Source organism: Hirundo rustica, chromosome Z, assembly GCF_015227805.2.
Source record: "Hirundo rustica isolate bHirRus1 chromosome Z, bHirRus1.pri.v3, whole genome shotgun sequence".
Classification (NCBI taxonomy): Eukaryota; Metazoa; Chordata; class Aves; order Passeriformes; family Hirundinidae; genus Hirundo; species Hirundo rustica.
Genome location: NC_053488.1, coordinates 54,880,069 through 54,905,459, shown reverse-complemented (window position 1 = coordinate 54,905,459; position 25,391 = coordinate 54,880,069). Strand labels below are relative to the sequence as shown.

The 25,391-nt window shown below is 38.4% G+C and overlaps 1 protein-coding gene across 2 annotated transcripts in view; it reads left to right on the top strand.

The window, feature by feature from the left end:
• Window positions 1–25,391, top strand: part of FAM172A (family with sequence similarity 172 member A) — a 278,356-nt gene that overhangs the window by 149,923 nt on the left and 103,042 nt on the right. Inside the window, exon 8 of one of the 2 annotated variants that reach the window (XM_040090727.1) lies at window positions 16,592–16,711. The exons of the other annotated variant lie outside the window; for it this stretch is intronic. Within the exon in view, the coding sequence (XP_039946661.1) occupies window positions 16,592–16,711 (120 nt within the window). The remainder of the gene's footprint in view (window positions 1–16,591; window positions 16,712–25,391) is intronic. 2 annotated transcript variants of the gene reach the window in all.

Sequence of the window (25,391 nt, the reverse complement as noted above, 5' to 3'; positions counted from 1 at the left end):
GAGGGCTGTACTGCAGTGTGTGGAGGTCAGAAAAACATTTGTGGAGTCTTAGGAACTGAATGTCAGCAGACAGGGAACTGGGGTACAGGACGCACAGTAAGTTCAAGGATGTTTTCACGTCATCTGCTATAGAAAACAAGGTATAAATTCAGGAAAAAATATGAAGGTGAAAAAAATTTAGCTTATGGGATTAAGATAAATCTGATGGTTCCTATGTAGGCTGCCTGCCTGCCTGCAGCAGTGACAGCTGCCAAAGGGGATAGAAGTAGTGGAGGAAACAGAGGTGTAGAACAATGTGGAATAAGCTGCCCAGGAAGGAATGTTGGTTCTACCCTGCAGTTCATAGGTGGCTGAAATTTGAAAAATTAAGTATTATAACAATTAATGAATTTAATTTTAAAGTCCTTACAGGTTAAGGATTTTGCTCACCAAAATCTTTGCTTTTTGTGAATTTATATTCTGTGATGTTATTTTGAATTATTTACATCTTGAAGAGCAAGGTTGATCTTTTTAATCAGCTTGTCACCATCACTCTGCAGGCAAAGAAATATGCCTTATTGTGAGTTTTTAGGAGAACTGTCCTCTTGGTCTTGCTATGCTGTAGTGAACTCTACATCAGATCAGTACTCCCCAGGAATTAGGTTTGACCAACTTCAGAGCTGTCAACTTCATTTCCATAGTGTACAGGCAGAAGTCATTCCTAAAATAGTCTGTTTTACAATTATCTCGAGCCATTAACTCATCTAAATTTTGAGAAATCTTTCCATTCCTCTCTCAGCTGAATCCTTGTTTTATCTCTGTCTCTCTGGCTAAAAGTGGATTCTAAACTGATCAAAAATGCTTTTGTCTTTTGTGGTCAGTGGTGTTGATAGCAGGTTTTCTCCCCTCAATGGGCTGCATGCTGTTCAGACACATTGTTCTACAGTTTTGTTGTTTAACAGTTGATTCTCATTCTCTTTCTCTGTCTTTTATGATCAGTGCTTGGCAAGAATGAGTTTGTTGATACCCAGTGAGGTATATTTTCAAGTAAAACTTGAATTTTTGTTTGTTTTCCCAATAGATGGCACTGCTTGGAGAGAAATTATGAAGTAAAGTAAGATTGATGTGCATTTGGATTACCAAGAGTTTTGTGTGTTGAGGAGACCAAAGATTTTCTGAGCTCCTAAGCAGAAGTTTGAGATCTTTTTGTCTAGTACTTATAGTAAAAACATGGAGTGAGAAAAATATTGTGCCCGTATATGTGCAAGTGTGTGTACACAGGCAGTACCTACACCAAAGCATACAAAAACTACTCACATTCTTACTTTTGGCATCCTGTGAACTGTATAAGGTGGCCTCTGACTTAATGCAGGCTATGACAGACATAGGATGCATGAGACTGGAAAGTTTTCTTTTTTTCAAAAGAAAAGATTTAATCATTGTATCCAGTTGCATAATACAGCAAAGAATTTAAAATGTATTTAGTTCAGACAATACAGCTGGTACTTCATAGGCCTCTGCAGTGTGTTCTTTTGGACTGGTGTTTCTTTCCAGGATGTTTCTTCATTCCTATCTCCTATCTTTTCCACCTGCTGTGTAACTGAATAATCTGATTTCATGGATCTTGCCAATTCAGCCTATGTCCTTTAAAAGTGGGAAATTACCACTTAACTGTGTCACAACCACTCTGTTCTTAACCTGGAAAAGAGAAGCTTTAATTGCATGTAGATGTTAAGATGACAGATATTTATTTCTTTGGGATTTGGTCTGCTGAGGAATTCTTTTGAAGTAATCAAATAAAGTAATAAAGAAAATTAGCAAAGCTTAGGTTGCCTAAGTAGTTTTGAAAGATTTCTAGGTGTGGCCTTAGGCTTTGATGCGTCACTGCCCTCACACATGCCACTTTGTAGGATACCTCCCCACTTCTCTAGCTACTCCGCTTTTTATGTTTGAAAAACGAACAAACACATTTGATGACAGGATTGTATTACTTATCATGTGTCCCTTTCACTGGTTACCAAAAAAAGATAGGCTTACGTTTAATGACTGTTGGCTGTCTTAAATCCATAACCAGTAAAGACTGTGTACGAAGTTCTCAGTGAGTTATGTCAAGCTTTCAGATGCTGCATGCTGCTCTGACTGCATCCAGGCTCTGACTGCGTTGCCATAAGTGAAAAGATGAGTTACGGCTGTGATAGATCTTAAAATAACAACATTTGGTTTAACTTAAGACCACTTGTTTTAAATACCTTTCTTCTGCTGTTTGCTGGTCTGTGTGTTCTTTTAACATTTCCTTTCTGTTTTGAGCTATTCTAGCTGACTTACAGAATTTGGCTAATGCATAAATTGATTTTTCTTTAGTGGGTGCCAAACAGTGTCATCACTGGAGCAGAAGTTGAGATACAATTGTCATTATGTGGTAAAATAACCATGACATCATTTTCTAACCATGAATAAAGCTGTTTCTACCCAAAGATAAATCGACCAGGCGGAGTTCAGCTTTGCTAGACTAGCAAAGACAGATGGCAAAAGATGACCACTGCCTCATTTGTACTGTGGGTCTACAGAGCATACAGAAGTTGGAAAGATAATGTTATGGCTTGGAAGTAGCATAAATTATTTCATGTCTGAAGTGCTGTAGTCATCTTCAGGATTTCTCTGGAGTGTGTGCAAAGTCATGCTCCCTCAAATGCCTTTGAATCAAAGTATGGAGAGCTTTCACAGTGTGTGTTTCTACACTTCTACGACACTAGAACTACAGAGCTCCCACTTTTCTTGCTTTTGTTGGAAAATATGAGGTATGGCATTTGTGACCAGTCCTGGCTGAAAATGCTTTGAGTGTAGTTTTGGTCTAGGTGACCCTCAGAGGTTCTCTCCAGCTAATGTAGTTCAGTGATTTGACATTACAAAGTTTCACCTCATTCCTCAAAGAAGTATTTGATCTATGAGTAGATTTTGTGGACATTGGGAATAGAGGCAAATCTTGCTGTCTCAGAACATTTAGTAGTACTGAGGTTGTGGTTGGCCATCCACAATAGGTGAGGTAGGTGACCAGGAAGCTTACTGAGCTATCGGCATGGTTAAAACAGTATGCACAAGTGCTTGCACAGGTACTGCTACACAAATGCATCTGATATAAACCCCTACAGACAGGCACTGATATTTCTTGGCATTTTTAACACTTGTGTGGTAAACAAATATTCATGATTTCTTCAGACATCAAGAATTTCCCCAAGACAGATCATTATTTTGAATTCGCTAAAGGATGTTCAACCAGGACAGCAGTAAGAGTTTTTTAACAGATGTTGTCCAGATGTTATTAGCCATGACCATTCTGGAATAATGGGAAGGATACAAGTACTGCCCACATCCTTCCTGCTTCCTCTCCTTTGATACATCTTCATCAGGATTTTGTCTACATGGTTGAGTCCACAAGATTTCATTTTAAACCATAAAGCTGTTCTTGAGTTTCAGAAACAGTAAAAACAAAAACACCCTGTGACATGTAAATTGCTCATTTGCTAAGTGTGTGTTTAGAAGTGGATGGACATGACAGAATTTAAAAGGCTGTACATTATTAAAGCATCAGCAAAGAGTGGTTTAATTAAGCCTGTAGGCAACAACTTCTTAGAAGACTTTATCTAGACTGCTGTTTTCAAGGTAAGACCCAAAGCTTAGCAGCAGGCCAGTGCGTTACCTACAGGTTGCCTTGAAGCCTCTGCACAGAACCCTGCTTCTCTTCATCTCTTACACCTGTGCCTATGTTCTTGAAAAGTTACTAATTACTTAAGAAACTTTCGTCCAGTCTTGTGTGAATGCTGCCATCTCCGAACAAGTCCACGCTGCTTGGGTATTTGGTCATTGTACTAGGATACACTAAACATGATCACAAGTATGTAGGATTTCCAAGATGCCTGGTACCTGGCAGGTGTGAGTTCTTAACACTCATTATCATCTTTATTACTTAACAAGATTTAAGGTTTAGAATATGTTAGTATAGAAACATTTGCTCCAATACAAAAATAAAATAATATGTTAAACATAGATTGTTAAACAGCCCTCTGCTGCTCGTTATAAGAGCTGTCAGAGCTTTTCCAGAGTCTCAGTTAGTCTGCAAATCTGGTAAATTAGCTCCTAGAGGGCAACCGAGACAAGTTACTCAGTGATTTCTTGTTGATACCAGTAAGGACAGATCCTGCAGTTGACCAATCTTCTTCTGCACAATCTCTTTCTTTTCCAATGCAGGATAAAGTTTGTCCTGCTTCTCTTTTCATGTTTATCCAGGGAACTTTTGTTAGGGTTGTTGTTTTCATTCTGATGTAATGGTTTTTAGCGAACTCCGACTTGAGATGATGAATGTCAGAGGACTACTCTCTAAGATGAACATGTGCATCAGCATACAGAGGAGTTCAAAAAAAGGAATTAAAAGAACAGAATTTTTTTTTCTTAAATTTCAATAAGGTCCCTATCTCCAAAACTAAGTAATGGTTTGAATGCGCAAAGGCTGCAGGTGTTCAATCCACTTAATCTTTGTCTTAAAATACATCAAACAAATGGTGTTTTCTAATGATGGATTAACATGGCACCAAGGACCATTTATAACAATAACAAAAGTGGCATCCATGTGATTTTTTGAGGGTTTATTTTTCTTATCCCACACAGCAGCATAGACATAGATTGCATATTTTATTAAATATAAATTCTCAGGATATTCAGTTATCTCTGGAATTTCTGTTCTGTTGTTGTTCAGTCTGTAATCTCAATAAACCCCGCAATGTTTTTCGTATGCTGCCTGAGTTACAAGATTGCTCCCAATTTTCCAGTTAGGTCAACCAAAGAAATTAAGATATGATAGAGGGTCATTGGATAAAATTCATATCAAAACAACTATTCATTATGACAACCTGCTGTAAAAAATGTGCTTCTGTTTTAATTTATGACAATTAATTGCTAAAAGTAATTTAATCTGACAGTGGCAAGGTGTTGAAAGACTCCTGTAGATGTCATAAAAGTGACCTTTCTGCCCATGTACAACCAGAAGCCATTTTTAACAAGGAGGCTCAAAACCAGTACAACTTCTTTTGTAGTTTGTTAATTAGTTATTGATTTGAAACAATGCTCTGCCAAATATTGTCAGATTAGCTAGAAGCCAGGAAGGTCACAGTGTGACAGTCTAGTCCTGATAATCTTATGGTATATAAGAACTCTTTTTTACTTTTGACATTTTTTTTCTGGTATCCTGAGAATTACATTTCCTGGCTTTAGCATCTGTGCTAATTTAAAATACAGCCAAGCTGTCTGTTATGTAATTGGATGTTTTGAGTTGTTAAAAAAAATTGCAATGTGTTAGAAGAAAATTGCTGTTGATCTAATATCTAATGATCTTTGACGACAGTGATGCACCACTGCTGCAATGCGAACGGCCTTGCTAATCTGTGTGGGAAAGAGCCTATTTTAATGAAATAATCAACATGAAGGAATCACAGAGTTCAAGACAGAGGTATGACAGGCAAGTTCTGGGGTTGTGTAGCAACTCATAAGGATGAAAGATCATTTCCTAGGGTACATTACTGTGAAACAAAAATAACAGAGATGCATCTGCACATGGAAATGGGGAAGCAGAATTCAGGGTTAAATAGCTAAACATTCAACTTTTCAGCTTATTGAAATGAGAAGCAACAGAAGATTCAAATCTGAATTTCAGATTGTGTTTATCTAGATAATTACTTCATAAGCTAATGACAGTTACTTCAAATACAATTAACTATAGTTCTCTACATATTAAAGCACTTCAGCAAATCTTTGTAACTATGCATTAAGTAAGTAATATATCAGTTTACTTAAAGCACTGAGCACTTTGCAGTCTTTATTAAGAGAATCAAATAGGTTTGAGCCTGTTAAATCTTTCACTTAAATAACTGCTCTTGAGAGTGATAAATAGAGATGGAGAAGAACAGTACAGAGCAAAGCCATTCTATTTCATTTAATTCACAGAAAATATATAAACTCTGTAGCAGATACTTTACAGCTGAGATATGTTCTGAAACCATAGCTGTTAATGAAAATACTAAGTTGTTATGCTACTTAAATGTGTTGAAGTTTGTGTAGATTCATTGTTTCCTGTGGTGGGGAAAGCTGCATTTTCCTTGGCAAAAATGGTATTTTTATTCCAACAGCATGGTTTAAAAAAAAAAAGTCTATTTCTCATTACAACATATAAACAGATTGAAAGAACAGGAGAATAAAATAGGCTTTAAGTACCATAGGAAATAGAAAAATAATACTTCTGCATGATTTCCATTAAGAGTTTTTGAATGTTTCAGATGCATTAATTTCCAAAGGAATTGCTTTTAGTGTTGAGAAAAATGCATGTAATCATTTAAATGACTGGCATGATCTCTCTGTGTCTTGTGAAGATAGTTATTTTTATAAAAGTATTGTATTCATTTTTATTTATTTGCTCTCACAATTAATCTGTTTATTGCCAGAAACATGGCTGCTAAGGAGGATATCTGTGAAGATACAAGCTGATGGTTTGTTGCAGAAATACATTGTGGGCAGAATCTCGATCCCTGAGATTGAGTAGTTTGGTAAGAAAAAAGTGCAAGGAGACATAAAAAAAGATATAAAATGTAGGTATCCTTAACAGTATTGAAATGCAGCTGCCCCAGTCTTTGAGTATTTTTGCCAATTGGAATATCTTTGGCTGTAGTTGTTACTTAGATTAGAATGTGTAAATCCACCTGCAGGCATTGGCAGATGATGCTTAGATCATCATGGCATGGGAATTTTCTTGTGAACTGAACAGATGTTTTTCCATAGCCATGGTTGGACTGTGCAGATAGGACTAATCTGAGGAATTGTTATTACATCTTCAGTCTGAGAAGTTTCTCCATTTGCCAGAACATGTTACTTCAAATTCTGCCTTCATTTGCCTGTAACCCTGCAAATTATGTGGAAAAGGGAAAAAAATACACAAAAATCAAGAAGTCTATCAGAAAGCTAAAAGGAAAAGCAGTTGGGTTTTTTGTTAAGTAAAACCTCCTCTGATTAGTTACCCTTCTTCCTCCTATTTCTTCTCCTGCAACTTTTCTCTCTCAGTGAGTCAGCAATGTTCTTGTGCCCAGACTGAAAAACACAGATATCATATTTGTGTTTACTTACATTCTTCTCTTAATAATAAAATAATTAACTTATTGGTGAATGTCATAATTAAGAGCCACTGAGTAACTGATTTTACTTGAATTTTTTATTGATTTTGATTTCCTTTCCTGCACTTTACTAGAAGACAGTTGGGTGTGAGTCTGTTGGCAAGACATGCCAGATTCCAACAGAATTAATAATGGGAAAATCCATACTTGAGCAACAGCCTGATAAAATTGTCTTACCCTGGCTGACTGGCAGATGCTTTAAACAGGACAATATAATAATATTTGAGACTTAATTAATTTAGCTTGAAATCTAGGATTTACTTCATATACAGCAAACCCTTTCAGGTTACAAAGTCACTTGAATGTCTAAATAAAAAGCTGAAGAAGGAGAGCATTTGAACAAGGTATTCACCATGCAGAGAGACTCAGTCATTGCACAGTGAAGGACACAGGTAATGTTTGATGCTTTCTTTATTTTTGCGCATATCCATGTCCAAACTCACCCTAGCTTAACTCTCAGTTCCAGTGCAGGTCTAAGAAATTCCATCTGCAACACCAGCCTTCTAAAAATGCGCATATATCACATGACATCTACATGCTTCTGACATGGTGGCACTCTGAAGGCCTCTTGTGAAGGTCCACATTTACCAAAAAAGGAAGTATAATATTACATTGGTGATACAATAATGCAGCTGACACCACTGGCACCACTCTGAAGAATAGTTGTGGGCACTGACTGTGCCTCTCTGTGTTTTCAGGGCATTGTTGAGCAGGTTTCAGACCTGTTGAAATATTTTAAGTGAGGGCTTGGAGGCAAGGCCTGTGGTTGAGAGAGTGGAAAATGTTTTGATTTCCAGCTTGTTCCTCACCACACAGAGGTGACTGGAGCACTTTGGAAACAGGAGATGAGAGAGGTTTGGTGTTTTTTAAATGCAGAAGTAGCTCGAGGTTTTTGGTTAGGAACTGTAGTGATTGAGGGCTGTCCTAGGGTGACTTCATGATGCTTGTATCCTCAATTGTCTGTTTAGTTTGTGCTGTATATTGTGCCCTGTACCTTTAAGACTGGTTCTGGGAGCGAGCAAAGCAGGGAGAAGGAGAAACACAAGTTTGTTTTGAGAAACAGCATTCGCTCCTCCACATTCTGCTCCTGGACTGTGTTCGTCTGAGGCATGGACAGACAGCTGGGACAAAGATTCCCTTTGCTTTTAGTTAGTTTTAGCTTGCTGAGGCAGAGAAGTTCCCTGGACTTTTTTTTTTTTTCTTTCTTCTTGGGACTGTTTAAACCTGCTCTGGACTGAAAACCCAGGGGAGCACTGGGGGCTGCACCTGCAGCTCACCGGGGCCTGGAGCTCGGCGTTTTCCAGCAGCGCCGTAGAGACTGGGACTGAGGAGAGACTTGAGAGAGAGAGCTGAGCTCCATCCACGGCAAGAACTTTGTCAGTTTGCCATCTCACTCAAGAATGAGAGGTTTTATTGTTTCATATTATTCATTCTTTATACTTGTATGCACTTTGTTTGTTAAGTAAAATAGTTTTTTCTCCTGGACTGGTTGGGGTAGGGGCCATTTGGGTTTGCTTCCCAGAGGAGCCCCATTCAGGGGTTTTCTCCCAAATTTGCCATAAACCAGGACAGGGCTTAGCTGGAAAAATGTTTTCTGTCTTGCTTTTTTTTAAAATCTCTTGTGTGCCATAAACCTGGAGTATAAAGGAGAAAAGTAACTCCCTGCTGCTGTCCTAGCATGTTAGGATCCAAGCTTGCTCTGTTGCCACACATATATATAGCATAAGTCTAAATTTTATTTCCTGACCACTGTCACCAGGGAAAGCCCAGCTTGCATTTGAAGTGGGGAAAGTGGGACAGGATCTGAAGTCATCTTCAGTTGTAATTGTGGTGGGAGCTGGGGAGAGCAGGAGCCCTGGGGAGGAGTCTAAACACAAAACATTAAAGCATGGCTAGACGTCAGTGTTGCATTAGCTAAAACTTGTAATTTTAAGCCTAATCTTAGGATTGCACCATAGCAAAGTGCCGATATCACCACTTCCTCCCAAACCTTCCATTTGGCTCTTCATCCTCTCTGCACTGCTGGAGGAAATTTAAATTTTGTATCAGTCCACCAAAGGCATTTTTGGTTTACATCTTTTATTTGGCTGTTTGATGTGCCAGATACTGCATGTCTCATGGAATACTTCTTGACTTAGGAGGACTGTTGAGATTGCATGCATTCCTGATTAATTGTTGGTAGTTTTGGTGGTGGGACTACCTCTAACTTAGTATCATGGACAATTAACTGCAATATGTAAGACTTCTGGACTTACTTTGTGCTGCTGACTTTATACACACAGCATTACTGGGGCTTCATAAGCAATATTGGGAACACTTATATCACCAAGCCAATTCACAAATAAAATAGGCAGAAGAAGTTGAAACAGAGATTCAGATAGATTTGGGAATAAACTGAGATTTGTAATTTAAAAAAAAACAAACAAACAAACAAAAAAAAACCCCACAAAAAAAACACCAAACAACAACAAACTAAAAAAAAAAACTTCAAGTCACTTTACAATATTGCTTTCTGAAGGCATGTGCCAGATAACAACCTTGGCTAGGTTATTTATATCCTGCAACTCCACAAATGACCAGACTTAGATATTGTGATCTCACTTTCTGTCTCAAAACTGGCTGCTGCCTACTGTCAGAGTATGTCTTGTGCCCACCTCAGAAAGTGTCCTTAAAAGGATAGTATAATTTTTTATTTCACCCCTTCTTCCTACAAATGCAAGAGTCTGGCATTTTTACATCCGAAGACTCATGATTTAATCCCTACTGATGTCATAAGTAAGGAATTTCTGAATACAAATGCTGAATAAAATAACATCACTAATGCATTTACATGATTGTAGTGTTGAACCAGTGGAGAGTCAATGCTCTGTGTTTCCATAGAGCTACATCAGGCATTGGTGACCATGAACCCACTCCGCACAGATGATCAAATCCTGCTGAGTTCTGTAGTTTTAATATGGCAAAGTATGCAAATAAAATCTATGCAGAGCCCATAAAAGGAGGAAAGAAATGTGTCCTCTATTCAGACTTTCAAGGCCAGAGCATCAGCTGTCTTATGATTTCATCACTTCTCCTCTTATTTTCTCTCAAGTTGTCTCTTTCTCACTCAGGACACAGTAACTAAAATAACTTGCTTGACTCACTGCTCAGTCTTCATCATCCTTGCTTTCTGTGCTCTTTACATGACCTGCTAAACTGAATTACAGATAGATGTTGTCAGATTTAAGATTTGGTATAAATTTGCCTCCCCTGTCACTATTCCTCTAGTATTATCTCCCTCACTTACAACTGCTTTGCTCCTGAGATGGTCTTGTTTTGGGTTGTTGAAAACCGATACAAGCACGGACAAAGACCCTCTAACTAATTAAAGTTAGAAAGTGGTATGTTTATTCACCGGCGGGCGGCACGGGAGTCATCTCTGAAAGGTGTGGCCGCCCCGAACAAGGCTCTTTGACCTCTATTTATTTTCCAAGTTCTTATATACAACACATATGCATAACCCCAGCACCTCCCATCCCCGCTCTGTATTAAAATGAGGCTATCAGTCCTTCACGTGTGCGCAGTTCTTGTCTTGAATTGGGTCGGTGGTCTCAAATTGAGTCAGTGGTCTCAAAGGATGAAGTCAGGAGAGTCTTCATCAGGTCTCTGTGACCCTCTGGCACTGTCCAAGGTCCCCTGCTTCATGATTGATTAATACCAAGTCCAGGTGCTGGCCATTGTTCTTACTGGTTTCAATCTGTTCTTATGATGGTTCACTTACTCCACTTTCTTCTGTAAACATACTCAAAATATAACAGCCCTAGCTCAGGCATTTACTAATCTAACTTACATCTTGATCAATATAAATTGCTTCTAACCCTTAGCTATAATCTTAACTCTTTAAAATCGTGATTCAGGTGTTTGTTTCTGCAGCATCCTTTTGTCTGGTTTCACACAGCTGCAATTGCCCCTGTACTGAAGATACTGCAATGGCATGGCTGTTGCCGTGCTTCCTGAATGCCCAGTTATTTAAGAGTTGTGCAAGAGCCGAACCATCTTCATGTTTACATATCTCCATCTATGTAGCACACAGATTAGCGTTGTTTCTGTAAAGCAGAAATACAGTTCCTACTGTTAATAAAATTCCTGCTGTCACCTGGGATCACCTCTCATGTTGGAGTAGGGATTATTATTTCCCCAATAACTGCAAGAATTCCGTCAACTCCGTGATTGAAAAGGTAAAAAAGACTTTCAGGTAGATGGGATGCTTCCTTCTACACTGGAATTTCTCAGTTAAAGTCAAAATCTGGTTAAATGTCATTCTTGAGCTAAACACTTTCAAGTCTTGTCTTCGCATACTCATGCTGCAGAAATATATTAATACAAAATGCTTTCTTCCACTTCCTTTCCTGTTTTCAGTTTATATCCTCTCCTTAATTTAATCCTCCTCTGTGGCTGTAATGCCGTAGCTACTGTCTTTGGTGTGGGGGGAAAATCACATACTGGCTAGTTTTTTTGCTTCTGTTTTGGCTTTCTTACCCTCAAAGCTATCCTGATTGTCAGCCAGGACAGAGTGTATTTTTTTTTGCCGTAACTGTGAGGGAATGGAGTCTGGAGCCATGTGGGCTAGGTTATTATTCTGTATCACCTCTTGTCACTGTTGGGGCAGAAATTAGGGATTCTTGCTTCCCAGGAGGAGGAGCCATGGCTTGTGATCAGGAAGAGGAGCATGGGTGAGGAGGGTCTATCTGTCATTTTATTAATTTGTTTGGTGTTGCAGTGGGTCAGATTGGGCTCAGTGAGCATTTTTTTTTTTTTTTTGCATGTAAATCACCCTCCTTTTTGTATACTTGTTAATACTGCAGCTGCTTCTGTTTGTTTTCTCACCTCATTGCTGTTTGCAGTAAATGCTTATTTCAACCCATAACCTCTGTCTTTTGTGTCTCCCACCAGAAGAACAGTGGGAGGAGCGATGTCTGATATGGAGGAGTCTTGGCTGGGCTCCTCCAGGGAGTAACATTCCTGAACCATGACAAAAGCCTCTTACACCTCCTTCCTTCGCAGACATTTTGGAGGTGCTCTGGTGGTAGTGATCCATCATATAGTTCCATTTTGTTCCTCCCTAGTGAAAAGGGTTTTGTCTCTTATAAGGCAAATATTTGCAGAAAGTGTGAGGGAAATGCAACAGTTAATAAGCACCATTTAGTACTCATGAAGGGTGCTGTTGTAGCAGGACATTTTTATACTTATATGAATTTAAATTTAATTATTTTTTGGAAGGTTTGGGGTGAATTACAGAAGTTTGCTTGCCCCAAGGCTCCCTGAGGCAGTGGGGCAAACCATACGTGACTGTCAAGGTGTTAGGGGTGGGAAAGATATAACATCTCCAGTGACAGGAGATCAGAGCCTTCTGCATCCTTCTGCCTCCCAGACAGTATGCAGTTCTGTTCTCCATATTTAATGCAGGTACCATACTTAGTTACAGTAGCTTATCAAGCTAGAAGGAGAAATTGTTTTGCTGTGATAAGTGGTAATTATAGAAACCACCTTCAAATAAATTCTTAAAAAGCTGTTGAGTTGTATTGCATATTTCCCTATTTGTTTGCATTTCACTTTTCCCTCATCTCAGAAAAATGTGATTCCTACTCCTTGATTAAAAAAAAAAACACTTAAGTAGAAGGTTGCCAAATCTGAAAACTAAATTTCTTAGTCTTTGCTCTTTTCTTTATGTGACTTTTTTTTGGTTTTATGTATTAGAAATTTAAGGCAGGGATCTGAGCTGCTCTGCCTCAGTAAAGCTAATGGTGGTTCAAGGCCTCCAGATCTTGCCCCATCTGTAACTTTCTGGCAACAGGTTACTTTGGGGGGGTGGGGAGGGGAGAAAAAAGGTAAAATTTGGCACTGAAACACAAAATACATGAACCTGTCACAGTAAGAAGTCTCAAAGGGCAAGCTGCTTTGCAGGAGCTAATTAACCTTAGGAAATAATTACACAAATATGCAAATGATGTTTAGACAATTCCATGTGTTATCAACTCAGGTAGTCCATCATAACTGCAGACCTTGCAACGTCTAGGTGTTAGAATCTGGCATAGTTGATAAGGCTTCAGTTGCTGCATCACTCCAACCTGGTATTTAACAATTAATGACTGTGATTTTACATTGGTAAATTTAACCTGTTTTTTGAATGCAACAGAATGTAATATTGTATTCACAGTATGCATACTGCTTATCTGTGTATACCTAATGGCTCCAGTCATTAAAATGTTACATGCTTTTTGACTCCTAGCACTTGCCATATGGAAAAAAATGGCAGACCAAAATCTGAGTTCACTCCCTCCGTGTTTCTGCCCAATGGATGGCCCATGAATAGCCTTTTGGGGTACTTTGTATCGTATAAACATTGCACAAGGGTCTTTTTCACATCATAGGGTTCTCTAATCATTTTTTCCTTTCATGACTGAAAGGAAATGGTAGGTACTGATTGAGAGGAAGGGTTTTCAGAGGGATGGAGATCTACAACTATGGCTTCCACAACTCCAAAGAACCAGACCGCTTATTTTGACATAGACTTAACCCTTACAGGTGACTGGCTTTCAGCAGCAGGAAATCTAAGTTCAAGTTTTCCAGCACTTTTCCATCTCAATCTGTTTCACAAACAAGAATGCATTCAGCCTGAGACACCTTTTGAGGCGCATAGTGGGTTTTCTCCAGGCTAATGCCCATTCATTTCTGTACATAGATAATTATGTAAACTCTGACCTTCCTTATCCAATAATTTAACAGTTGTATATAAGTGCATTCAATTTTACTGCAGTGAAATTACAGAAGGCAACAGCTACCTGAGACTGTCACCTTTAATGGTGATAATGCAGCATGAATCTCATAATTTAATCCAAGCCAGCCAGTAGAGGTTAAATGTCACAGACCCAGCACAATTTGAAATCCTAAGGAGATCAGCTGTGATGCTCCTCCTGCAGCTGGATGTTCCATGTACAGACCTGGCACCAGGTCTGAGATGTTTGTAATATGGGCTTGTTACGAGGGGGGAAAAATAAGCAGATGCTCTGAAGAAAGAGATTTTCTTCTAAATATAGAGGACTCCTCCAAACTCCTTCTTACATATATGTGTGTTTCTTACCTTGTTTAGGGTTTAGCAGAGTGTACAGCAACCCAGTTTATCATGACATTTTACAGCTTTTTTTTTTTTTTTTTAAATGGTAATAAAAGGAAGCTGTAGTTACAATCTATATTTAACTCATTCTAGCTAATTTCTTTTTGCTTTTATAGAGTCCTGTTGAGTCTTTGTACTGGACTGTGAAGCTGTGCAGTTATTAATTTAGTTCACAAGACCACTAGTTATGCTTTGATTGGTGAAAGCTTTTTTGGGCTGAGTTCAAAAGCTTTTTACTCATGTCTTAGTCTCGTGGAATCTAAAAATGTGTGCTTTTACCAGCAAGGTGTAGAATAATAAATAGAAAGTAACCTGAAAATGCTATATTAAGCTTTAAAAAGGTCCTCTATTTTCAGAATGTTAAAGCAGCATTGGGTACCTATACAAAAATTGCTGTTAAGAGTAGCAGCAAATTATTATTGAAAAATAAGTACCTCCTGTGAATATAACTAAAATAAATCTTTTAGAAAAATTAGTTATTCTAATTTATTCAGGGGTTTAATGTGCTTTTTTCATACAGATTATAGAGTACATCACTTCTGCACAGGAAACTCCTGTTCAAGTTGTTTATCTTAGTAACTGGTTTGTCAATCATATTTTCTCTATGTAATTTCTTTTTAAAAATTTCACTCGTTCCTCACAAAGGGAAGAGTCTTTACTTTCTGTACCTGTCTATACAATCAAATTCCAAAACAGCAACAACAGCAACAAACTGTTTCTCACACTGATGTGATTTACAATACGTGATACATAATCAGCTAAGACTACATGCTGTCACAGTCAATGAAGAGCAGAATCTGTCCAGGATTAAGAAAGATTCAGGTTTTCTGTCTTACTGCTGCTGAAGCAGAAAAGTACATCGTTACTCTAAAAATTTTGAGTCAGGATCCATAAAAGATTCGTTGTGATCTCACTCTTACTTAGAAAACAGGGTATGAGAATAGAAATAAAAGCCAAAATAAACCATGTTATTTATTTGTGTCTCTTCCCACTGATTTTAGACACTTACAAGAGCTTAAATCCCCAAAACTGAGTTACAGAATGGAATTGAGATCTAGATCACCTCAACATTCTTGGTAAATTTTAATAATTCACACTATAATTAGCAGCCTCTGATTACCGGTGGTTTACTGGATTGTGCTTTAGTTTTCCTAAGGAAACAAGGCTTTTGTTGTCTGTGTCTGAGTTACCTAAGGATATGAAGTTGTTGGTGGCACAGAGCAAACGGAAAAGGGATGCAGATTTTAGGAACTTAGATGACACTGACTGCTCAGCTCTTTCTGGCATTGAAGAGCCTGGAAAGAGCCAACATTGTTATCGTGGGTGTGTGACATTCTGGTGGAGCAAGGTACCTAGCAGAGCATCTTAATTTTGTCACCTGAGACTAGACCAAATTTGTAGTTAAGACCTCAACAACCCAAGAAATTAGGAAAATCTAGAGGCCTATAGTTCTTTCCAAGAACCTCTAAGATACAAGTACCGTGAGTTTTGATGAGAGTGCACTAAAATCAATATGTGTCATTCTGGTGCATTCTGTAACTCTTTACTGGCTCGCTTTGACAAAATTTTCTTTAATAGTAAGAAAACTTAAAAAGCTACCAAAAACTCCAAAGTAATGGCTGCCACCAGTCAAGAGGTGTTTTGCTTGCACCATGTCTCATAGTTTGCAATTACAAAAAGTAAGATTTAAAATAGTAGTTGCAAATACCATAATTCTCATCTTAATTCAGGTTTCCAATGGCTCATAGTATGAAAAAAAAAAAAAAAAAGTAAACCCTGAAATTATAGGTCTTTACCAACCTAAATTTTTCTATGATTATGTATTTATACTGTTCTACTTGTTTTTATTTACCAATCTAAGGCATAAGTACTTTAAACAAACCCTCAGTGAACAAACATTTGACAAAGAGTTGTCAAAAGAATGAAAACCTGAGCTATGGCTTATAATTCCTATGAATGCCTCTGTTAGTAGATTTGTCATCATCGTATTTATAGAAAACTTTGCAGCTGTATAATTTTTGTTATTCTTATTAAAGTAAGCCCAAAAAGCAAGAGTTTTACTGCATTTAAATTGCAATCTTGAATTTTCTTTATTTAGACAAAAGAATCTATTCTCTTTCCGATAGTAGTTGTATTAATTTGATCTTTGTTTTAACAAAACTTTTCTAACATATAGGAACACATTGCTTTTAGACAGAACTGCCATTTTTTAAAAGATAATTGTCACAAACATAATTTCTTTCTGCAGGATAATGGCTCTCCTGAAGAACATGCCATTTATGTTTGGGACCATTTTATTTCCCAGTCAGCTGCAGAGAATGTGTTTTTTGTTGCTCACAGTTATGGTGGACTTGCCTTTGTAGAGTTGGTAAGTGTGAATTCTCCATTGCCTTCTTTCCTGAAGACTGTCACAGATTTTCTGCATTCTTTGTGATCACCCTCTTGAAAGCAGCCAGGTAGAAACAACTGAACCAGTGGTCATGTACAGGTTGGTAAGGATTTCTTTGCAACCAGAAGGTCGCTGCATCTTTTCTGGCTTTGGGATAGAGAGTAATGTGCCAAGTGTGCATGAACCTTAAAGAATGTGGGGAAACAGAGCGTGCTGTATCCTTTTTGTCCAGACTATGTACTGAAAGGCACCAGTTTCTGCTGTGGAACAGAAAAACCTGGGGACATATGAGACTAAGGACATACAAGAACAGTTTTAAATTAAAGTGAAATCACAGTAGCAAATGCAGCTTTTTGTATATAGATGGGAACTGAAGATGTGGGGAAATTCAGCAGTTTTATTCAGTTTTTGCAGTTTTTCTACAAAGGGCTGCAGAACTTGCTGCAAAGGCTTCTGTTTTCTCATTTATTAGGCTCTGCGGTGATATAAGGTAGGAAAAACTTGGTTTTGTGTAAAGCTGCTCTGCATCTAGTGCTGAGACTGCTGAACATCTAGTTTGTCAGTCTGTTATTCTGTTCTCTAAAGGCAGGTCTTTCAACCCCATCTGGTATACCAAGCTGCCTGTTAAACTTGTATACCATTCTGTCAGTGTAGCTACAGTCTCCTTGTGTGATTTTAAGACAGTAGTGTAATCAGGATCTGTTTTATTGAAGAAAACCACAAAAAAGTAAGGGTCCTGTTTATTATGGAACGGTAAATTGCAGAACATTACAACTGGTTTTATAAATACAGGAAACAGCAGACATAGATGTACATCTTTTGTCTACAACACATTAGTTTAATCTAACTGAAAGTTGATTAAGGTGTTTCCTGTCTGAACATAAGATGAATGCCTTAGTTAAGAAAAAGCATGCATGAGAGTGTTGGTTAAGCATGCATGAGTTTGTTAGTTTAGTCTTAATTCTGCTCCAAGTAGCAATAACAGTCCAGACAATGGCGACTGGTATTATTTTAACAATTTGAACTTTTTCTAAACCCCTTTTTTGTTATTGCTGAAATTAATGCCATTTTTATTTTCTCTGTGATCCTGGAAGAGTATGTGTAAAATACACATAATGTGTACAGGTTTGAGACTTGAGAAACAGTTTGTTTTCCTGGTCTGAAGATCGTTTGAGAATTGATCATTTTTCACAGGTATTTTATTATCTGCTCAATAAATAGTCTCATAACTAAATTTTTAAGGGACCTCGAAGGTGAATAACTTCTGTAACTACATCTTTGGGCAAAAGATGCATTGCATTGCATGTGCCTGTTGCTCCTGAGATGTCATGAATGTTAGAGAGCAATTGTTCTGTCTTGGCTTTTCCTGAGTTGTGATTTTCAGCTGCTCTGAGTTTCAGGACAGGTTATTCTGGTGTTACTTGTGAGTCCAAAGTAAAGCTTTGGCAGAATTTCTCTAGGTTTTGTAAAGCCACATTATTTGGATCACCAGATGCCCAGAGATACATACACACAGCAGAGGAATAAGAATCAACTGGAGACCTTTCTCAGTGTCTCTTAAACAGAGTGCTGACTTGAAGGAAGATTGGGGAGTTTTTCCATCACATTTCAGTCAATGTCTTGAGGTGGCCTGGGTAACAGATGACCAAGGTGTCATTGCCACTTTGCCTGTTTCTCTTGTCACACTGGTGGATATTTCTTCACTTTTGTTCTACTATTATATGAAGCACACTGATGTTTCAGAACAAGACTTGACTTCTGACCTTGGGGCTTCCAGGGTCAGGGTGCTCAGGGCCTGTGAAATTATCACAAGCTGAGCGAAAATTCTTATCAATCGCAGGAAGCAACCAGTAAGTAAGAAGTTAAAAAGGACCTTTGTCCGGAAGACAAGATGGTCTCAGTAAGGGTCAGCTTCTGTAGTCTGCTGTCTCTGCAGGAGATGCATGCCTGAGAGGAACAATATAATGCATATCCATTGACACATCACATATCTGTCATGCAAAACTAGACCTGAGATATATTTGTAATGTAACTCAATATTTTTCTAAAAAATCAAAGGGTGTTAGCGCCTGGTTTAGGCAGAGGTAGTTTGATATTTGAGTTCTTCTGAAAGCAGTTTGATTAAATACTTCATACACTGAAGGACACATCATTGAAATAAACCCTGAACTATTTCATCGCACTATTAATTTGTAAGGTTTTATTTTGTTATCATCTTCTTTCACTTAAACTTTATATCCATACAGCACTTAGTGATTGCAGTAAGTTCCAAAAAGAAACAGAGTAGCTGATGGGCAATTACTGTCTTACGATGAATACATTTTCTATCATTTCACTTTCTTCTCTGATTTATGTGGGGGTGATGATGAGGTTGATAGACCAGCTACACCATATAGCAACTGTACCACCTCTACACTTCCTTTGCAAGTTTTTGGGTTAACTAATTCATGAAATTGTAGGTTACCGTTGTTATGGAGACCTGTTGCACAGCTGCTCCTTCTGCATCCATGTCTCTTACAGGAGAGCAGTGTGAAGCATATGGCTTTAATTTGGAGTGAAGGTTTCTGCCTGAGTCCTCTGAATTTTATTTTGCATGCAGGAAAAAAGAAAACAAGAAAAAATATCCAGAAATATTTATGTTTTCAATTAATATCTTCTGAGTCAACTTTCCATGTTCAGAGCTGCAAGGTCTGTCATGATGGCTTGCAGTCATCTCAGCCACAGCTTCCCACTTCATCATGGTGCAAGGCTCTTGTTGAAAATGGGATGTTCTGGCACTGAACAGAAAAACCCAATGGAAGCTGATATTAAGCAAAGTCTTGTTCATGGACTTCCATACCATTGTGTGGGAAGAGCTGCTGCTCTCCCAGGAGAAGACAGAGAACAACATTTAGCCTTTCACAGACAGTAGCCATCCAGGTGCTCCTTTGTCTGAAGCAGCTGAGGGAGGTAGCATTGGAAAGCCAGTGCTGCTCTGCCTTGTCCCTTGACTGGCATGCACTTTGTTTTCTCTTTCACACAAAGAGAAAGAGAGCAAATATGACCATCACATATGAAATTGGTATAAAAGGAGGATCATTTTTATTTATAGAACTTTGGTGGCCAAAATTTGGTCTTCATTCCAAATTTTTTCTCACCATAAAAATGAGGCTGTGTTTTGGAAATCCTTTATTAAACAAACAAGTAACGCTTGGCTGCAATTTTCAAATACGTGCCACATCAAGTAAAACTTTTATTGATCTTCACAGCTTTTTGATCTGTGTTTTTTCATGTCTGTGATTGCAGGATGTTAAGAAAAATAGGGTGAGTCTGCAATCATGCTCAAATACACAGAAACTGTTACCCAGTTACTACAACATAAGCACACATGTTCTGTGCCTTGTTGTGTCATAGATTACTAGGGCAATAATTGAAAGTGATTAAAATATGTGGGAAATAAAGTTTTGTCAATGAATGTATTAAGTTTTATTGTTCTGTAGTTTACAGGTTGAATTACAAATGGTAAATCATAAGCCATATGTTAGAATATGTCTTCTATATAAACATAAATGTAAAAATCTATATAAATATATTTGTTTAGTAATTAAACTTTGTGTAATTGTGGATTGAATTTAAACGTGCATGTGATAATATCTACACATAGATTATTTTTGAATGCATGTCACTAAAAATAATTGTTGGGTCATTGTGTTTTGCTAATTGCTAATTACTGGTTTTGAAAAACTCAAGCAATGATTCATGAACACATCTCAGCTTCTTAATTCTGTTATCCCCTTGCACAGCGTAGTCTGAGATTTATTTTCAGAATCAGTTTGCTTTACTTGATGGTAAATTGTGGAACTTTCTCAATTCAAAGCTTATAATAATTTTATGAAATTTAACAGAAAGAGAGAATTTCAAGCTGATGGAGTCAAATTTATATTTAGTTTACAGAAAATAAGAAGTTTCTGGTACAACGCCTCCTTTGAGTTATTCTGCCAAATTTTGTCGGTTTACAATTATTTTACTTTAAAAAGAGTATTTTTCCTTGTCATTGCCTGCATGGAAGACCGACATAGGAGAATCTTTGTGGAAGATTTCTGCTGTTTGCTTCCTATATTTCTGAGACCTTTGTATTTTCAATTGTTTCTTCATAATCTTATAACTAGAGGTGTAGCTTCTTTTGTTTTGATTTTAGTCAAGTGCTGTATTTTTTTTTAATGCCAAGTATCATGGGAATCATGACAAAATTATGAAAATCATTAATGCTGTCTCCATCTTACATCATTCATACTGCTGTAAAAATACAAAGTACACAAGGGAATGTAATATTAAGAGAAGGAAAGTAGGTTCATTGTCTTTAGCAAGAGTAAACTATTCATTTTGGTTCTTTTGGCTAAAAATATTGGATGTATATATGGATAATTTGCACAAAGGTGTAGGTAAAAAAGGGGGGGGGGTGTCTTTTTATCAAGCTTTGTTTCATTAAGAGCCCTTAAAACACACAGTTCAAATTACTGTATCCACTTTAGAGTCCTAATTCTATCAAAGCTGTGAATTTTGGTAATTTGAAATAATTTTAGGTCCATCATTTTGAGATCCTCTCTGCAAAGTGCTGCCAATTCATTTTGCTGTATTGCGCTGAATATGGCAAAGTTAAGTGGCCCTGACTGGTCCTGATAGGTACCTTAATAATGATGATAGATAAGCACCTGTTGAGCTACCTGCGAGTCTCTGAGGCTGTATCAGTATTCTGGCACAGGCAAAATGCAATTTAAGAAACTTAATGACTAGGCTGTGAACCTGTCATTATTTTTTCATTAATTTAACTTCCTGAAGTCTCAGATTGAATGGTTTGTTATATTTAGCTTTTCATATATACTTATTTATATATCTACTTATTTTTTAATTCAGTTTGCCTAGAAAATTGATGAGTGAGTACTGTGGACATGAAACTCTTAATTCCTCTGGCCGACATGTTAAATCAAAATATATCTACTGATGTGTGGTAGAGATAACATAAGATCTGTGATGACTATAGGAAGCATGGGAGAAAGCTGGAAGTAGAGAGCTGAGAAGGAAGACACCTCAGTGACCAGTGTCCTTATTGTGAAGAAAAAAGCAAAATGCCAGTGTGCTTTAAAGCTTTGAGAGCGTTTAACTGGGGGGAAAAAAAAAGAAAGAAAGGGGGAAAAAATGACACTTTAGATGTTGAATGTCAGTTGGGAGAGCAGTATGGGATGCTATCTTGAGGGTTTATGGGGACTTGGCTTGTATGTCTAGTCTTTGAACAAGTCATCTCACCCAACCCTACCTGTTTTAGATCTCAGGTTTTTCTGGGTTGGACACTCACAGTAGCATCTTTTGGAGGCAGGTCTAACTTAGTGCTCACATTCGGGAAAACAAGTCTGAAAGTAAAAAGAAAACCTTATGTCTGGTTATTTATTTCAGCTTTCTTTGTTGTCCTTCTTGGAAAAGTACTTGTTCACCCGAAAAAGACAAATGAGAAATGAGGATAGACAAGAGAAGCTAATGGAGGAAGCAGTGGTAGGTTGTCTAAAAGACAGGTTTGGACAGGAATAGGGTCTCTAGCCTTGATGTTGATTTCTTCTTAGTATTCCTGTTACTGATGTAGGCACACAAATTAAGTTTGTGCTCCTGAAATTGGATCCTGGCTATAAGTGATGAAGCCACCACTGGTATTCAGAGGTACCATTTCTGCAGAAATAGAAAGTAAAGGAAATAATACAGACCTCAGGACAGTTAGGTATTCACTGGTCAGTCATTTGCATTTGTACACAAAGAGTGATCTCATCAACAGAGAACAGCAAGGGCTGGAGAAACCCTTGGACAACTGGCTTCCTGGCCAGTGGCTGTAAGTGAATATCCAGGTAACACAACAAGAATCAGATATGATATTGTGATTTGTTTGCTCTTTCTGTCCTGGGAAGGGGAGTATTAATGCTGTTCAGCATGCTGCTGTGATTCATCTGAGGTAATTTGAGACATTTGGGAAGATTAGGTCAGTCTGGAAGAGATAGGGGGAAGAGATGTTTGTACTCTTGAATCAATGGAAAGCGTATTTTGCCAGAAACAATGAAGGATCTTCAGACCTGCTGTGACATGGTGACAATATGGACAGGTCCTACCTATCATAAGCACCAACATCACTACAAGCACATGCTTTAGGTTTATCAGCCTTAAAAAGAGCTGCGTAAATTGCTAGTACTCTTATATTAACTTTGGTGGCTTTATCTAGAAGGAGAAGGTCCAGCATCTGCTTTGTATTTGCTGCAGAAACAGCAACACACTTAAAAGCATTGCTTGTTCAGCCTGGTAAAGGAAAGCTTAGAGGGATTGGTAACCCTCAGCAAATATATCAGGAGAATAAACAGTAGGGAGGGAGAGCCTTATAAGCCAAAGAACAATGTTGGCACAGGAACAAATGGATTAAAACTGGTCATGAATAAATTTAGGGTGGAATTAGGTTTCTTACCATTGGATTAGGAAGTCCTGCTTGGGAAAAAGACTGGGGCAAAGCTGCTGCCAAGCATGACGCGCACATGGCAAGAATTATGTGGGTAATAGGCTGAGACTTGGTTCTTGGTGTGACCTGGGAGACTCTGTTCCTGTGAAAGCCATCATATGCAGTTGCATATTTTCAACCATGAACAATTGGACCACTTTTTGGATTAACTTGTCTGGAGCTGATGCTTCTCTGACTCGAGGCTCACTCCACTGGAATTGCTGAGTTTTAACCAAAACCAGGTCTAACCTCTAACACCAGTGTTTGCAAACAACTTTTTTTCCTTTCTCCTTACTTAGAATCATAGCATCAAAGAATATGCTGAAATGGAAGGGACACGTCAGGATCATCAAGTCCTGCACAGGACGCCCCAAGTATCACAACATGTCCCTGAGAGTGTTATCCCAACAGTTCTTGAACTCTGTCAGGCTTGGTGCTGTGACTACTTGCCTGGGAGCCTATTCCATTGCCCAGCCACGCTCTCTGTGAGGAACCTTCTCCTGATACCCAAACTAAACCTCCCTCTGCTCAGCTTTCTGCCATTCCCTTAGATCCTGTCACTGATCACAAAAGTGAAGAGGTTCCTTCTCATCCCCTCCTGTGAATGTTGAAGACCACAATGAAGCCTCCCCCCGGTCTCCTTCAGGCTGAACAGATCAAGTCACCTCAGCCACTCCTCAAATGGCTTCCCCTCAAGGCTATTTATCATCATCATTACCCTCCTGTGGATGATCTCTAATAGCTTTATATCTTTATTAAATTGTGTTGCCCAAAACTGCCCCCAAGCACTTGAGCTGCCCCAGCTCAGAGCAGAGTGGAACAATCTCCTCCCTTGCCCAGCTGGCCATGCTGTCCCTGATGCCCCCCAGGACACACTTGGCCCTCCTGGCTGCCAGGGCACTGCTGGCTCATGTTCAGCTTGCCACTGACCACGACCCCCAGGTACCTTTACGTAGCACTGCTCTCCAACCTCTTATTCCATAGTCTGTACGCACAACGAGGTTTGTCTCATTGGTCTTGAGTAACAGGAATTTGGAAGCAGACTTGTTATTGAAAACAGTGGACTCTTTTTTGCTAATGCTTTTTGAAACACACAAGTGTCAGCTTGAGGTAGAAAGCAACAGGCATCCTGTGGTGAGATCCTGTGGTGAGAGTTTGCAACCATAAGGAAATTAAATGGTGGATTGAGCAAAAAATACTGAAATATGCATGTAATTGTTTGCAGTGCTTGATCACATTTGGCTTTTACTGAAAGAGAGCGTATGTGTGTGTGTGTGTACACACGTATATGTATTTGTATGTGTATACTGCCCATCCTAACATGGAGCAGATAAACATTTTAGGCCACTCAGCCTAAATAAATACACTGACAAACATACACTGGCATCATTAGTTCGCTTGGTAGCGTTTAGTGTTATTATCAGTTTATGTTGTAGCAATCATATAGCAGTGCCTTGTCCTAAAGAGCTTGCAATCTGGAAGGGTGCTGTAATGGGAAGAAACAGAGGAATGATGAACAATTGCAGCACAATTGATAGCATCATAGCTGCATGTCCTTGTAAATTTTTTGGTGGTTTAGTGTAAATGCTGTGTTGACATCCCCTTCCTCAGTTCGTCTGAAGCCCTGGTAGCCTTGCTGGATGATAGTAGACGATGGCAGCAGTAAATGCTGCCTGCATTGCCCAGTTTCAGAGCAGATATGTTTTGAATATTCATCCCTCCTTGTTATCTTGCTCCAGACAAGACGCTCAGCCTCATTACATTTTGCTTCCTCTTAGTCATTTGCTAATCTGGTATCTCATGCTTAATTCAGCTCAGGCCATGGTCTGAGGGTAGCTGCGCATATGTCCCTTCCCCTCTTCTTTCCAAAAGGAGAAGGACAATGTTTCCTGGAATGTTATACTGAATTGATGAGTGGCACCACTCATCATTGCTTTTTTGTCTCATTGTACCATTCATGTTTGGCACCATTCATAATGTGACACCAAAGTCGGCATGTTAATTATGAAATAACCAAAGAACTGGATATTAGTAAAAATTAGAGTTACTTGGAAATCCAGTTGCTCGGAAATATATGTTTGTAGTTTATGCAATTTGGTAATCAAAGGCACAGCACTTTCTGCACTTCTTTGCAGAAATTTTTCTAGAGTTGCA